This window comes from Dendrobates tinctorius, unplaced genomic scaffold, assembly GCF_039654945.1.
Source record: "Dendrobates tinctorius isolate UK_male_01 unplaced genomic scaffold, ASM3965494v1 ptg000309l, whole genome shotgun sequence".
Lineage (NCBI taxonomy): Eukaryota > Metazoa > Chordata > Amphibia > Anura > Dendrobatidae > Dendrobates > Dendrobates tinctorius.
In genome coordinates this window covers 4,190,955-4,208,309 of record NW_027361976.1, presented here as the reverse complement: position 1 = coordinate 4,208,309, position 17,355 = coordinate 4,190,955, and the positions used below count along the sequence as shown (strand labels likewise).

Sequence of the window (17,355 nt, the reverse complement as noted above, 5' to 3'; positions counted from 1 at the left end):
CTTTTCTCTCTCTCCTCTCTTTTCTCTCTCTTTTCTCTCTCTTCTCTCTCTCTTCTCTCTCTCTTCTCTCTCTCTCTCTCTCTCCTCTCTCTCTCTCCTCTCTCTCTCTCTCCTCTCTCTCTCTCTTCTCTCTCTCTCTCTCTCTTCTTTCTCTCTCTCTTCTCTCTCTTCTCTCTCTTCTCTCTCTTCTCTCTCTTCTCTCTCCTCTCTCTCTCTCCTCTCTCTCTCTCCTCTCTCTCTCTCCTCTCTCTCTCTCTCCTCTCTCTCTCTCTTCTCTCTCTCCTCTCTCTCTCTCTCCTCTCTCTCCTCTCTCTCCCTCTCTCTCTTCTCTCTCTTCTCTCTCTTCTCTCTCTTCTCTCTCTTCTCTCTCTTCTCTCTCTTCTCTCTCTTCTCTCTCTTCTCTTCTCTCTCTTCTCGCTCTTCTCTCTCTTCTCTCTCTTCTCTCTCTTCTCTCTCTTCTCTCTCTTCTCTCTCGCTCTTCTCTCTCTTCTCTCTCCGCTCTTCTCTCTCTTCTCTTCTCTCTCTCTTCTCTCTCGCTCTTCTCTCTCTCTTCTCTTCTCTCTCTCTTCTCTCTCTTCTCTCTCTCTTCTCTCTCTTCTCTCTCTTCTCTCTCTCTCTTCTCTCTCTTCTCTCTCTCTCTTCTCTCTCTTCTCTCTCGCTCTTCTCTCTCTTCTCTTCTCTTCTCTCTCTCTTCTCTTCTCTTCTCTCTCGCTCTTCTCTCGCTCTTCTCTCTCTCGCCTTCTTCTCTCTTCTCTCCGCTCTCTCTCTTCTCTCCCCTCTCTCTCTTCTCTCCCCTCTCTCTCTCTCTCTCCCCTCTCTCTCTCTTCTCTCCCCTCTCTCTCTTCTCTCCCCTCTCTCTCCTTCTCTCCCCTCTCTCTTCTCTCCCCTCTCTCTCTTCTCTCCCCTCTCTCTCTTCTCTCCCCTCTCTCTCTTCTCTCCCCTCTCTCTCTTCTCTCCCCCTCTCTCTCTTCTCTCCCCTCTCTCTCTTCTCTCCCCTCTCTCTCTTCTCTCCCCTCTCTCTCTTCTCTCCCCTCTCTCTCTTCTCTCCCCTCTCTCTTCTCTCCCCTCTCTCTCTTCTCTCCCCTCTCTCTCTTCTCTCCCCTCTCTCTCTTCTCTCCCCTCTCTCTCTTCTCTCCCCTCTCTCTCTTCTCTCCCCTCTCTCTCTTCTCTCCCCTCTCTCTCTTCTCTCCCCTCTCTCTCTTCTCTCCCCTCTCTCTCTTCTCTCCCCTCTCTCTCTTCTCTCCCCTCTCTCTCTTCTCTCCCCTCTCTCTCTTCTCTCCCCTCTCTCTCTTCTCTCCCCTCTCTCTCTTCTCTCCCCTCTCTCTCTTCTCTCTCCTCTTCCGCTTGTCTGACTTTTTGGCGGATATGAACTGATGAAAAAAACTGAAGTGTGAAAGAGGCCTAAGCTAAAAGCATTTCCAGCAAATGTAGAGCTCAATGTGAACAGAGCCTTATGTATGTACGAGCCATGATGTATACACCTAATGAACCGGAGGCCGCATGTAAGAAATGGTACTAGTCTCTGCGTCCTGTCTCTTTTGTAGGTATTTAAAGAAGACTTGAAAGAGCTCAGGTGAGAATCTCTGGACAGTGGATATTATAAATCTGGGTAGATCTGTCATGATAATGGATCGAATTGAAGGAAGTAAGCGGGTGCTACTGCATGTGCTGGACGGCCACACAAGTTCATGGATGCTGCATAGTCAGGGAGAATGACCTGCATGCACCCATAGTGGGGGCCGCTTTGTGCCCCTGTTGTGCGTATTAATAAATGCCATCAACACTGCTGGGTGGGTGACATGTTGGTTGCTTTAATCAGTAAGTGGTCACTTATATTAATGAAATCCTTTCTCTAAATGCACCATCAGTTTCCGAGTGCTGTGACTGGAGAAAACCGGTTCCTGCTCTCAGAATTACTGCTCTTTTTTTACTTCCAAGGAACAGTTTTCAAGCAAAATGACATTAGTGTTACTGACATGACTGTCACTGTTACCGGGTCTTTCAATATTAGGTCATAAACTGTTCTTTCTCCCTTTAGGATCCCAGATGATTTCATAGAGGACTTTGCTAATATTGTGTATGGTAACAGGTGAGCACCACCATATAGTGATCAGAGCCAGGTTTTCTTTTTTAGCAATTATAAACCTGCTAATTACTAATAACTAAGCAGCTGCTTTTTATAAAAGGGTTGGATCTCTGCGTTTATAATAAGACCCTTATAGGAGCTGCACCCTTCTCAGGAATGAGCAGTCTGCTAATAACCGAGAACTCTGCGACAGCTGGGGTCCATCAGCAGAATACAGGCTGCCTTTACTTGTAACGCTCCTCCAATCTTCCTGCAGGCGGCCAGTTCTTGAAGACGCTGCTTTGAAGCAAAGCATTAGGTTGCCGACTGTGGAGGATCTGAGATGGAGAGTCGACGTTGCGATTTCCACCAGGTATTCACGCACTGTATTTATATGTGACGCCATTATGGAGAAGAAGAGCTGACATCACTGGGATTGAATTTTCAGCATAGAGTACAGTGCAGACCAAAAGTTTGGACACACCTTCTCATTCAAAGAGTTTTTATTTTCATGACTATGAAAATTGTAGATTCACTTTGAAGGCATCAAAACTATGAATTAACACATGTGGAATTATATAATTAACGAAAAAGTGTGAACCAACTGAAAATATGTCTTATATTCTAGATTCTTCAAAGTAGCCACCTTTTGCTTTGATTACTGCGTTGCACACTCTTGGCATTCTCTTGATGAGCTTCAAGAGGTAGTCACAGGAAATGGTCTTCCAACAGTCTTGAAGGAGTTCCCAGAGATGCTTAGCACTTGTTTGCCCTTTTGCCTTCACTCTGTAGTCCAGCTTACCCCAAACCATCTCGATTGAGTTCATGTCTGGTGACTGTGGAGGCTAGGTCATCTGGCGTAACACCCCATCACTCTCCTTCTTGGTCAGATAGCCCTTACACAGCCTGGAGGTGTGTTTGGGGTCATTGTCCTGTTGAAAAATAAATGATGGTCCATCTAAATACAAACCGGATGGAACAGCATGCCGTTGCAAGATGCTGTGGTAGCCATGCTGGTTCAGTATGCCTTCAATTTTGAATAAATCCCCAACAGTGTCACCAGCGAAGCACCATCACACCTCCTCCATGCTTCACAATGGGAACCGGGCATGTAGAGTCCATCGGTTCACCTTTTCTGCGTCGCACAAAGACACGGTGGTTGGAGCCAAAGATCTCAAATTTGGACTCATCAGACCAAAGCACAGATTTCCACTGGTCTAATGTCCATTCCTTGTGTTCTTTAGCCCAAACAAGTCTTCTGCTTGTTGCCTGTCCTTAGCAGTGGTTTCCTAGCAGCTATTTTACCATGAAGGCCTGCTGCACAAAGTCTCCTCTAAACAGTTGTTGTAGAGATGTGTCTGCTGCTAGAACTCTGTGTGGCATTGACCTGGTCTCTAATCTGAGCTGCGATTAACCTGCGATTTCTGAGACTGGTGACTTGGATGAACTTATCCTCCGCAGCAGAGGTGACTCTTGGTCTTCCTTTCCTGGGGCGGTCCTCGTGAGCCAGTTTCTTTGTAGCGCTTGATGGTTTTTGCCACTGCACTTGGGGACACTTTCAAAGTTTTCCCAGTTTTTCGGACTGACTGACCTTCATTTCTTAAAGTAATGATGGCCACTCGTTTTTCTTTACTTAGCTGCTTTTTTCTTGCCATAATACAAATTCTAACAGTCTATTCAGTAGGACTGTCAGCTGTGTATCCACCAGACTTCTGCACAACACAACTGATGGTCCCAACCCCATTTATAAGGCAAGAAATCCCACTTATTAAACCTGACAGGGCACACCTGTCAAGTGAAAACCATTTCCGGTGACTACCTCTTGAAGCTCATCAAGAGAATGATAAGAGTGTGCAAAGCAGTAATCAAAGCAAAAGGTGTCTACTTTGAAGCACCTAGAATATAAGACATACAGTATTTTCAGTTGTTTCACACTTTTTTGTTAATTATATAATTCCACATGTGTTAATTCATAGGTTTGATGCCTTCAGAGTGAATCTACAATTTTCATAGTCATGAAAATAAAGAAAACGCTTTGAATGAGAGGGTGTGTCCAAACTTTTGGTCTGTACTGTATATTGCACAATATAAAGAAGTTCTCCTGAGTTAGGAAAGCCTGGCTGTTTTCTTCCAGAAAGCATTGACTTTACATGGAACCCATGGATCAGTGCGCTGCTGTTTCTGGGAGGAAATAGCCATAGTTGTTTTTTTGTTTTTTGTTTTTTTTTAATCCTGCACAACCACTTAAATATATTTTATTGCTAAAAAAACAAGTTGAATGTAGAAGGATTGAGACACCTTTGGGAGTTAATTTTGTTATTAGAATAATTTTTTCTCTTAGGTTTCATTAACATTTTTGAACCATTTGACTTCTCTATGCTTCACTGTACATATTACATACATTATACTGCAGAATGGTTTAACTATGAATCTGTCAGCGAGTTTGTTCTGACAACAGGGTTCATAACTTTTTATATTTCTGTTAATTTATAACCATATCCTAGTTCATCTCTACTGTTGTGGTCTTAACATATTAGATAGAGGACTTCAGTCTAAGGTTCGGTCCACACTGTTTGTTCACGCCGTTGGGTGCATACACTCAGGAGGAACATTCCCGACTATCGGCACAGTCAGGATTGATGACGAGGCATCCGCCCGCCACCGAGACCCTCTGTAATGCAAATGACAACGTATGGGATTTGTTTGCAGTGGCACTCTGCACAGGAAGATCTCTACAGTTTTACAATGTTCTGGCCAACCAGAGGCCAAAAGAGCACACTGGTCTCCGCTATAGTATATGTCAGTGCTCAACGTTTTCTGTAGGCTTATTGCACAGACGCAGGGTGCACCGAGCCTTAGAAACCACTGATTCTGCGGTGTGTTGTGTACAGTGAAACATAGGGACTGTGGAGGCCGAATAATTTAACCCCTTACTGACAACCACAGTACATGTACGGCACAAGTCGGTAGCAGGTGTGCGGAGTGGGCTTCAAATGAGACTGTGATTTTTACTATATGCAGCAATACTGTGGTGTTACAGTATATATGGTTAACATACAGTATATTCCCTTAAAACACCATTTTATTATAAATATCCGTAAAATACACCAAAAAGAAAAAAAAAGCATGCAAATAACACAAAAATATACTTTCTCTATCGCCTCATTGGGGGACACAGAGACCATGGGTGTATGCTGCTGCCACTAGGAGGCTGACACTATGCACAAAAAAGGTTAGCTCCTCCTCCGCAGTGTACACCCCACCGACAGGAAGCAAGATATCCAGTTTAGCTTAGTGTCAGTAGGAGGTGGACACGGGTCTTTCATTAGACCCATATCTACCTCAGTGTGCGTCGTTTCTTTTTAGGTTTTCCGGAGGGATACAGAGTGAACAGTCACATCTGTAGTCCCACAAAGAGACTGTGAGTACGACGTGTACTGCCACCCCGTATCCTCACAGCTCTCCGCAGCAGGACCAGCAGCCTTCCAGGCGGACGCCAACACGAATACGTGTCAGCGATTCAGATGGTCCTTGTCGTCCGTCTCCCACCCACTCGCCTACCAGAGCCTGTCGGTTGGATGAGGCGCGGAAATACTTAAATCCAGGACAAGCAAGGTACCTTTATTCAGCAGGTAACATTTGGGTCCGGGACAGGGTACGTATTGGGCCCCATTCGCCTCAGACGGCACGGTCGCAGCTTCAGCTTTTTCTTTGGAGTGGGGCTGCGGTAGCGCTGCGGGCTTCCGTGTCCGTCCCGCGCCTCCAGGCAGCCACCGCATTTGCCCTACAGCCCGCTCCCTTCACCCCGGCCAGGATTCTCCCGGCAGCGTTCATGCTGCGTCACCTCCGCGCCGCCCCGTGCTGACAGGTGGCTGCTGCTATTAATTTAGGCCCCGGCTTCGCTTAGGGGCCTACTACAGCGTTGCGGCCACGCCCCCCGCCGTCATTCTCAGGCGGGCTTCTCTCCCGCCCGTCCTAGGCCCGCCCACCACCTCTCCTCCTGCTCCTAGTGCCCTGACTTAAGCACAACGCAGCGCTCAGCCCACCTTTTCCAGCGGGCGGTACCTTTCTCAGCGCGGCGGTTAGCTCCTCCCTTCGTCTTCGCTGAAAGAGCGCGCTTCTCCCTCAGTCTCCTGGCGGCCGCCATTTTCTCTGACCTGTCAGCCGGACTCTGCACGCGACCCTGCAAATCCACAAGCTGCGCAGCATCGCTTGCTGGGGTTATCCACTGGACTACGGACCGTGAGTAGCTCTGCTTCTGCAGACTGACACCCTCCTCCCTGTCCCCCAACCTTCCGGTACTCCTTCAGTGACTGTCCTTTCATTATGTCTTGATCTGCCTGGACTGCTGCAATTCCATTCAACCCGCTGCCCAGGAGCCCCCTATGGCTACCCGTGAGAGTGAACCCCCCCCCCCCCCCCATTCCTAGCTGGGCTTCTTCTCTCACGATCGGTGGCGGATCTTACTAAGGTGTCTCAGTCCCTAGTTGCCGTTCTTGATAAGCTGCCCCTGGACACTTCTACAGTATCCAGCAGGGCACAAGAGGTTCCGTCCGAGCCAGCGACCATGAGCCGCAAAGGCCCAGGCAGGATCTACGGCCGGAATCCTCCCCTCGCCCCATCTCTCATAGCACGAAACAGGCGAGGCGTACTCGGATGCGCCATCCGAAGAGATGTTAGAGCTGGATTCGGACCAGGACGCGGACATGAAGGTTACGGTACAGAACCTCATTGCTGCGACTTACCACACTTTCGAAATCACGGACTCCCCTGCGAAACCCTCAGATCAGGAGGTTTCGTTCAGACGGGCAGAAACACCTTTCCAGAGTCTTCGTCCCGCACTCTGAGTTTGGCAAGCTCTTTACCAGGGAGACAGAAAATCCGACCAGGCGCTTTTTTTTTTTTAATCAGATAAATTTTTATTAAATGATAACAAGTATATCATATGACATCAAGCAGTTGTTCACATATAATCATAAATTTTTATTAACAAACCCCCCCCCCATCCCCCCCCTCCGAGACCCCTTCAGTGTCTTCCTCATTTCTATTCCGATACTCTTTCCCACCTCCATATATACTTGTTTATTATGAACATCATCTATATCATAATACATCCTCCCCACAAATCTAACTCCATTCTACCCATGGCTGCCATATCTTATGAAATACATCGAGTTTATTTCTCTTAGTATAAATACTTTTTTCCAATGAAATTATATGCTCCACTTGCGTAAGAAAGTCTCGTCTAGTCGGAGGCTCTTCTCTGATCCAGAACCGAGCGATCAACTTCCTTGCTATGAACAACAGTCTAGCAATCGCCAGTTTGACCATGGATACTGCTACTAATTCCTCTACATACCCTAATATACAGACCAAAGGGTCTCTGGGGACTGCACAACTATATATCAATTCAATCCGACTCAATACGACTGTCCAGTACGTAGACAATCTAGGGCAATGCCACAGCATGTGCAGCATGTCTGCCCGTTCCTGCGAACATCGTGGACACTCGGAATCGGACCTCAAACCCATCTTGAACAGTCTATCAGGAGTTCTGTAAGCTCTATGAATTACGTATAACTGAGACATCCTCCCAGGTTCGCTCATAGAAATCTTAGGCACATATTCTAAAATAGATTCCCATCTATCGTCATTTATCTCTCCCAATTCAACCTCCCATTTCACTCTAGACTTGATGGGATGTTTGACTAGAAAAGTGAACAATAAATCTCTATACACTTCTGAGATTGCCCCCCTTGTCACGCTGTTCTCCAAAATGGAGGCCAGCGTGATATCAAACTGGATCTCAATAAGTTTTCTCCGACATTGCGACCGATACGCATGCTGAATTCTTTTATAATGAAACAAATTTGAATGCGGTAACTGGAATTCTGTCTGCAGCTCCATAAATGACTTAAGTCTTCCCTGACCCATTAGCTGTCCCATCCTTCTGATTCCTGCCTCTCTCCAGGGCCCAAATCCTTCCATTTGCCCGAATTCTGGCAAATTTATATTATCCCATACAGGAGAGTATTTGGTAAAGCCCATGACACCCCTTATCTGTTTAACTTTTTCCCATACCTTATGAATTAGGAGAACAGTAGGAAACCGAGAGCCTAATTTTAAAAACTGCCCCCCTTCTAAACTCTCTCCCAGAGGCCATTTTCCAAACAAATATCTCAAACTACTGGGCGATTGTCCCTGTCCCGTCTCCACCCCCCATCCTCCGATATGCTGGCATTGTGCTGATAAAAAATATACCCAGGGGTTGGGAAGCGCCAAACCTCCTTCCTCCTTCGGCCTCTGCAAAGTTTCTTGTTTAAACCGTGGGCTTTCCCCCCCCCATATTAGTTCACCAAACAGTGATTTAATTTTGTGGAACCTACTCTGTGAGATCCAAATTGGAGAATTATGCAGTACATATAACAGCTGTGGCATCACAATCATTTTTAAAAGGTTCACCCTTCCAATTACCGAAAGATGTAATTTATTCCATGCTGATATTTTGGAACAAATTTTTTGTAGCAAAGGGCTTAGATTAAGTTCTTCAAACCTAGTCAAAGGAAGGGCGATTTGTATCCCCAAATATTTAAATTTCGAAACTACCTTCAATTTTGCAGACCTTCCCACCTCCCCCATATCCCCATCTACCTCATCAATGGGCATTATGCACGATTTGTCCCAATTGATTTTGAGTCCGGAAAATTCCCTGAATTCCTCAATTAATGCCACCGCGTTATCCAAATTCTCCCCTGAGTCCTCCAAAAATAGCAAAATATCGTCGGCATACAAAGACACCCTCTCCTCCTTCACTCCATAGACAAATCCTTTTATCTCTTGTGCATCCCTTATTTTAGTGGCCAGAGGTTCCACGGCGAGGGCAAACAGCAACGGAGACAACGGGCATCCCTGCCTCGTACCCCTATGTAATGAGAAACTATCAGATAATTCATTATTCACTCTAATTTTTGCCGTTGGAGAGGAGTATAGCAGCCCCACCCACGATATAAACTTGGGCCCAAACCCAAGGCCCATCAAAACCGACCATAAGTACTTCCAGTCTACACAATCAAAGGCCTTATGGGCATCCAAAGACACTACTACTCTCTTTCCAGCATTTTCGGCTGGAATTTGCATATTTAAATATAGCCTCCTTAAATTGATTGCTGTAGATTTATTGGGCATAAATCCCGATTGATCTGGGTGGATTACTTTATCAATCATGTGGGTCAGTCTGTTGGCCAAGGCCTTCGCCAGAATCTTTACATCTGCCGTAAGGAGTGAAATTGGTCTGTAGGACTCCGGATTCAATGGGTCCTTATCAGCTTTAGGAATGACCACCACAATGGCCTCTCTCATAGATGTAGGTAACATTCCCCTCTCCAACGACTCATTAAATACCTTTTCCAATTTGGTTATTACTTCTTCATTAAAAATTTTATACACCTCTGCCGGAATGCCATCCGCCCTCGGGGCCTTATTTCCCGCCATGTCCGCCAGTGCCACCCTCAACTCCTCCGCTGCAAGCGGCCTATCCATCCATTCTCTGTCTTCATCCCCTAGTCTAGGAAGCTTAATCGCCCTCAGATACCTGTCCATCTCTTGACCTTTATGTATCTTTGAGGAGTATAGCTCACTATAAAATTGTTTAAATACATCCAAGATTTGATCCCCCTTTGTAACCACATTACCTTCCTTAGATTTAATTGCATACACGTGAGGATTCCCGTTGTGCCGAAGCTATCACAGAGAGCAGGTGCCCCACTTTTTCACCCTCCGCATAGAATGCCTCGTTCTGAAATGCCCGCCGTCTCTCCGCCTTACGGATGTGAAGTTTATTAACTTCCGACTTGGCCGCTCTCATGCGGGTCTGCGTAGCTTTAGTACACTGCGCACCCAATGCTTCCTCCGCTGCCCTTAATTCCTCCATCACTGCTTCATCTAGATTTTGAGACCTAGTCTTATATCGAGACACTTCTCTGAATAAAATCCCTCTCAAAAACGCTTTCATAGTATCCCAGACTACATGACCCTCTGCACTACCTTCGTTAATCCTAAAAAATTCTCCCAGTTCCTCTCCTATCTTTCCCATATCCAGCAACCGTAGCCAAAAGGGATGAATTTTCCAACCCATACCTGTCAACCTCCCCCGTTCTCCCAATTGTAGAGATATCACCAGTGGACAATGATCCGATAGGACTCTGGGCAAATATTCCACTTCCTGTACCAAGTTATCCATCCCCTCATTTCCCAAAGCCACATCAATGCGAGATAGGGAGCCATACGTCGCCGAGCAGCACGAGTAAGTGTAGTTCTCCATATTCCGAACTCTCCACAAGTCTATCCAACCAATTTCCCTCATGTAATTTCCAAAAGGTGTCACGTTCCCTCCCTCTCTGCTCCCCGCATGTTTACCCTTATCCCAATGATCATTTGCAATATTATTCACATCACCTATTACAAGCAACGGGACCCCAGTCCATTTCCCGGATAAGTCCAGAATTTCCTGTATCTTCTTTCCAGAAAATGGTGGAGGGATATACAAAGACACAATACATAATAGTCTATTCAATATCTTACATACAATAAACACATATTGCCCATCCTTGTCTATTATAGCCTCCACTTCTTCATATGGAGTAGAAGTGTGGATCAACACCGACACTCCCCTAGCATAGGCTGAGTACGTCGAGTGATAAGCCTTCCTCACCCACCTTTTTTGTAACATAGCTACTTTGTCTTTTACCAGATGTGTTTCTTGGAGGCAAATCACTGAGGGCCTCAGCTTCAGCAGATATTGTAAAATTGCGGCCCGTTTTGAGACGTTAGCGAGACCCCTAACGTTCCAGCTTAAAATTTTAATTCTACCCCCCATGATATGTTGCAATACCAAACATTTGACACGTTATACCAGAAGTCTCGGTCCTCCCCCCATCTAACAACACGGTCATCCTGATTTCAGGTGTGGCGTCTCTGAAGGATTCTAACGATAGGATCATAGAATCCTTAGCAAAGTCAGCGTTCGAAGCGGCTGCGATGGCGCTGAGCCCTGCCTTCGCTTCAACTTGGATAGCTAAAGCCATAGCTACTTGGGCGGTGGATCTCCGCCAGGGCATTTTAGATAAAGCCCAACTAGAGCGTTTGGCTGAGCTAGCCAACTAAATCTCCCATGCAGGGGATTATCTGGTCTCCGCCTCCTTGGTTGCTACATCTAGCGCCGCTCAAGCGTCCAGCAACGTGGTAGCAATCCGGCGTACATTTTGGCTCAAGGCTCGGCATGCGGATTTGTCTTCAGAAAAGTCCCTTACCAATCTGCCTTTTCAGGGAGCGAGTCTTTTCGGATCCCAGCTGGACCAGATTATTAAGGACGCCACTGGAGGCACAAGCTCGCTTCTCCCTCAGTCCAAGCTTTGTAGACCTCCTCCAAGGCGTCAGTTTCGGCCCTTTCGGTCCTTCCGCTGCTTCGCGACGGCAGAAACCTTTTCCACCCAACAAAGGCCGCAAGCACGCCAGGATAGCAAGAAGGTCTTCTTTAGGCCCACTCCCTCCTGGCTATCTCACTCCTCCCAGGGCATATCCTCCAGGTCTGGAACTGGACGGTCCACATCAGCATGGCTATAAACGAAACCCCGAGGCGCCTTCACAACTGGGCGGTTGACTCCTTTTCTTCAGAGACGTCTAGCTTGTCTCAGTAGAAGACTCTTGGGTTGGGGAGGTTGTATCCTCAAGATACAAGATAGAGCTCGCTTCTCGGCCCCGGGATCGTTTCTTCGAGTCCCGACCTCCATAAGACCCTGCCTTAGTACTGGGTTTCTTTGCATCCATCGCTTCCCTCCTCAGTTCCGGGGTGATTGTGCCCGTTTCCGAGTCAGAACGTTTCACAGGGTTTTATTCAAACCTGTTTGTAGTATCGAGAAAAAAAAAAAAAAGGCGGCGCGGTCCAGCCCATCCTGGACCTCAAGTTACGGAACAGGAGGGTCCGCCTACGACATTTCAGGATGGAGTCACTTCGTTCAGTAATCGCTTCCATGGAAGCGCAGGAATTCATGTGCTCAATAGACATTCAACATGCCTATCTGCATGTGCCCATCCTTTCCGGCCATCAGAAATTCCTGCATTTCGCATTTCACCAGGTCCTGTACCAGTTTGTCGCACTGCCGTTCGGTCTCGCCACCGCACCCAGAGTATTTACAAAGATCATGGCGGCGTTGATCGCCTTGTTGAGGATCGGAGGCCTCACCCTCTTTCCGTACCTCGACGACATTCTAATCAAAGCTCCGTTTTTGTTTTTTTTTCATCAGACTCGCCAAAGTCTTCCCATCATTCTCGACACCCTGTCCAATTTAGGGTGGCTCGTCAACAAACGATATCCTGCCTTGTTCCGACACAACGTCTTGTGTTTCTAGGCCTATTGTTCGACACCTGTCGATCAAGGGTTTTTCTCCCACTAGAGAAAACGATCTCTCTGCCGCGAGATGTACGGTCACTGCAGGGCACACTGCTTCCATCTCTCCGGTCAGCCATGAAAGTCTTGGGTAAGATGGCGGCGACGGCCGAAGCTGTTTCCTTTGCCCAATTTCACTCAAGACCGCTTCAACAAGCCATCCTGTCTCGGTGGAACAGGTCTGTCCTTTCCCTGGATCGGCCAATTCACCTTTCGCCCCGGGTCAAACAATCCCTCAATTGGTGGCTGGCGTCACCTCTCTTTTCTCTGGGCAGATAATTCCTTCCGATTCTCTAGCAAATTGTGACAACGAATGCCAGTCTATTAGGCTGGGGTGCAGTGTTTCGCAATCGCGCTGTTCAGGGTCGGTGGTCGACTCAATACACAACTCTGCCTATCAACGTCCTCAAGATACGGGCGATTTATATGTCTCTCATTCACTGGGGAAAGCTTCTCAGGGGTTTGCAATCCGAATTCAGACGTTGAGGACGTTGACAGTGCCACAGCGGTAGCATATGTCAATCTCTAAGGGGGGTCACGAAGATCCTCAGCTCTAGCGGAAGTGTCCAAGATTCTTCACTGGGCAGAGGTATCAGTCCCAGCGATTTCCATGGTGCACATTCCCGGCATGGACAACAGGACCGCCGTTTTTCTCAGCCGCGAGGTCTCGCAACGGGAGAGTGGTCCTTACATCCGGACGTCTCTCATCAACTTTGCCGTCGTTGGGGGACTCCAGACGTAGATCTGCTGGCGTCTCGCCTAAACAGCAAAGTCCCACAGTTCGTATCCAGGGCCCGAGATCCTCTCGCAGGGGCGCCGATGCTCTGACCATTCCTTGGTCTCAGGTCGAGCTCCCCTACCTTTTCCCTCCCCTTCCTCTTCCCAAATCGTTGAAGAAAATCAAGGCGGTAGGGGTTCCAGTCGTCATTATCGCTCCTGATTGGCCCAGAAGATCTTGGTTCGCGGCCATCGTCATCCTGCTCGCGGACGCCCCCTGGAAGCTTCCACAGAGCAGATCTGCTGTCTCAGGGTCCGATTTGCCACCCTAATTCTCAGCCGCTCTATTTAACGGCATGGGTGTTGAGACCGCGGTTCTGAAACGGTCAGGTTTTTCGGATCGGGTTATTCACACCATGATCCAGGCTAGAAGGCCTTCGTCTTCCAAAATTTATTATCGTACGTGGAAGGCCTATTTCACTTGGAGCGAGGCCAATAGCATTCCGCCCATGTACTTTTTCATTCCCTTCTGTCCTGGCGTTCCTCCAGACAGGCCTTGATGCAGGCCTTGCCCTCAACTCTTTAAAAGGTCAAGTTTCGGCACTTTCCATTCTGTTCCAGAAGACGTTGGCCTCCCATCCGCAGGTCAAGACCTTCCTTCAGGGGTGGCTCATGCGGCACCTCCGTACCGCACGCCTGTGGATCCATGGGATCTTAATCTGGTTCTCGAGGTTCTGCAAGGTCCACCCTTCCAACCTCTCAGGGAAGTTTCCCTCTACCTTCTCTCCTGGACAGTTGCCTTCCTGGTGGCCATCACCTCCATCCGGCGCGTGTCGGCATTGACGGCCCTTTCTTGTCGCTCCCCTTTCTTGGTACCCCACCAGGATAAGGTGGTCCTGCGGCCTCCGCCCTCTTTCCTTCCTAAAGTGGTGTCCACTTTCCACCTGTATGAGGATATTGTTCTCCCGTCCTTTTGTCCAGGTCCAACTCGTCCTCTTGAACGCTCCTTGAACCAGCTAGACCTGGTCAGGGCGATGAAAGTCTACCTCGCTAGGACGACTCCCTTGCAGAACACAGTCTCTCTCTTCGTCATTACAGATGATGCGCGGAAAGGTCAGTCGGCCTTCAAGGCTACTATTGCTCGCTGGATCAGATTGGCAATTTTGGAAGCCTATCGGGTCAAGCATCGAGTGGTCCCTCCTGGAATTAGAGCTCACTCTACCTGGGCGGTGAGTGCCTCCTAGGCGGTACACCACACAGCTTCTGCTCTGCAGCTTTGCAAAGCTGCAACCTGGTCATCTGTTCACACATTTGTGAAATTCTACAGGGTCCACGCCTACGCTTCGGCGGATGCCAGCCTAGGTAGGAGGATTCTGCAGGCAGCGGTGGTGAGTCCGCTGGCCTGATGGAAGTTTGATTTCCCTCCCCAGGGACTGCTTTGGGACGTCCCATGGTCTCTGTGTCTCCCAATGAGGCGATAGAGAAAACAGGATTTTTGGGTTGCTTACCGTAAAATCTGTTTCTCGGAGCTATCATTGGGGGACACAGCACCCTCCCATATTTTACAACTCCTGTTATTTGCTATGTGTTTTAGGTTTCCAGTTGAGTTGTCTGTTTATTCTCTATTCTGTTGCTTCTCCTACTGCTTTCTCACTAACTGGATATCTTGCTTCCTGTCGGGGTGTACACTGCGGAGGAGGAGCTAACCTTTTTTTGTGCATAGTGTCAGCCTCCTAGTGGCAGCAGCAATACACCCATGGTCTCTGTGTCCCCCAATGAAGGCTCCGAGAAACAGATTTTACGGTAAGCAACCCAAAAATCCTGTTATTAGTACAGACTTTAGACCTGGCGCAACAAGTTAGTTGCTGGTATAAAAATAGAAGTGACAAGGAATAGTATTAAAAAAAAGTTAATTTTTTATTTCAATATTTAAAATGATTTAAAACAGGAAAAGGTACTAAATTATAAGGAGACAAATGCGCTTGCATAATTAAGATTTTAGCATCACAGGTATAATATATCTATTGCACAGATCTTTGGCTGAAAAATTGATACATGAAATATAAAGAATAAATAAATATTGAATAATATTATGTAAAAATACATACTCTCTTAAGGGCCTGTCACACTAAGCGATATCGCTAGCAATATCGCTATAACGTCACTGGTTTTTGTGACGTTATAGTGATATTGCTAGCGATATCGCTGTGTCTGATACTTACCTCCGACCGGCTCCCCCGCTGGTTATCGCTGATCGCACGAGAACGTCCTGAGCCGTTTCTCGTCGTCAGCTTCCTGCTGGGGCTTCCTGCTGTGGAGACGAGCGACGCGTGGACGCGGGCAGGAGGACGTCAGGATCGCCTCGTCTGACAGGTAAGTAGCGACCCCCGACCCCTGCGATGTCGCTGGTGAGATCTGCCTGTGTGGCAGCTCACTAGCGACCACTTAGCGATGCACCAGCGATCCTGACCGCGTCATATCGCTGGTGCATCGCTAAGTGTGACAGTACCTTTAATCTGAAAACAATTGAATGTTTGTGAAGGACAATTGATATCCTATCTTATCCAAATCATTATTCAGAAGAGAAGCTGATATTTCACATAACCACTAGATGGCAATCTCCTCAATATAAAGTGCTTGTGCTAACAGGACATCATGGGCCCTGTGTGTAACTAGACAAAGTGAGCATTTTAGTTTTCCTTGGTGGGTTTTTATATTCATGAGCAACAAAATTAAGGTGCAAGGTGGAAGTTCGCTACGAAGGTGAATGGATAATGGGGATATACCTGTATGATCCGCTGCTGTATATAGATGTAGGGGATATCGGGGAGAGCCACCATTGAGCAGGGGCGCCATTTCGAATGTTAGGGTGCCAACCTCCGCTGGTAGGTAGGGACACCAGTAGGACAAAAATAGAGTACAGACAGTTCCCTCCCCTTTGGCTATGTGTAGTCCACAATACTATATTTTTGTTTTACACATGGAGTTTTTGGGTTTTTTTTTGCTTTGATTTTTTTTTTTTTATGTATTTTACCAATATTTATAATAAAATGATGTTTCAAGGGAATATATGGTCACCATTTGTGAAATCCCCTCTGATCAATATCTACTTCACTTTTATTACAGTAAAAATGCAGTAAAAAGTTTTAAAAATGAAAAAGAATTTAACAAAATATAAGTTCCAAGCACCTCTGTTTTCTTCCATTAAAAATAGAGAATAAAAAATATGTGGTATCGCTGAGTCCAGAAAAGTCTCAGGGCTGTGATGCCCAGCACCCAATTAGTGCTAGCATCACTGTCTCTGCCTTCGGACAAACAGAAGAGGAAGTCCGGGATCAGTTGCAGCCTTGGCTTCCTCTTCATGATCAGTTCGTATGAAAGTGGAGACAGTGACGCCAGCGCTGATTGGGTGCCAGGGTCACGTGTTACAGCACCACATCACAGCGCCGGGGAGAGCGAATGCCGACACCACGGGCACAGGAGGAGAGTATAGGCTTTATTTTATCTGGGCTGATCATTTAGTTTAAGAAGGGGTTGTTCTAGTAATGGACACCTTTAATGGTAAAATTCACAACAGGTGTTGGATCTATGAATTGCCTAATAAATTTCAGGGTTCAGTTAGAATTTATATTAAACAGCTCTCCACCACATGCTGCTCACATCTGAACATCACGAGACCAAGACGACGCCTAACAATTGATCAGCAGGACCTGTGAGGGTATTGAGACATTGACATTTTGGGGGGTATACACACCACTGTTGGCTTTTATTTCAATAAACTGAGAAGAGGACATCACCATTGCACTGTATCGGGAACTTTTTGTTTTCCATAAATTTCCCCCAAGCCAAATATTTCTAACTATTTGTGAGTAGTGTATATGTTATCGCTAAATACCTTAAACACACGTTGTGTTTTTTTTGGTTGCTGCAATACTGCAAAAAAAAATGCTGTAAGAAGCCACCAAAATATCACATCTAAGACATCGAATTAAAAACATTGCCTCCCAAAAAATAAGCCGTCACACACGGCTCTATCAACCGAAAAATAAAAACTTTACAGGTCTCGGAAAATGGCGACACAATAAAAAAAACAGAATTTGGCCATGTGAGTAAAAGGAAACCTGACACG

At 46.9% G+C, this 17,355-nt stretch overlaps 1 protein-coding gene across 1 annotated transcript in view; it reads left to right on the top strand.

Moving 5' to 3' along the window:
• Window positions 1-1,544: 1,544 nt before the first annotated feature.
• LOC141073623 (COMM domain-containing protein 5-like) overlaps window positions 1,545-17,355 on the top strand; it is a gene marked incomplete at its 5' end in the record, with an annotated part of 32,745 nt that continues 16,934 nt past the window's right edge. Inside the window, 3 exons of the mRNA XM_073560931.1 lie at window positions 1,545-1,573; window positions 2,039-2,089; window positions 2,343-2,438. Coding sequence (XP_073417032.1) covers window positions 1,545-1,573; window positions 2,039-2,089; window positions 2,343-2,438 — 176 coding nt within the window. The remainder of the gene's footprint in view (window positions 1,574-2,038; window positions 2,090-2,342; window positions 2,439-17,355) is intronic.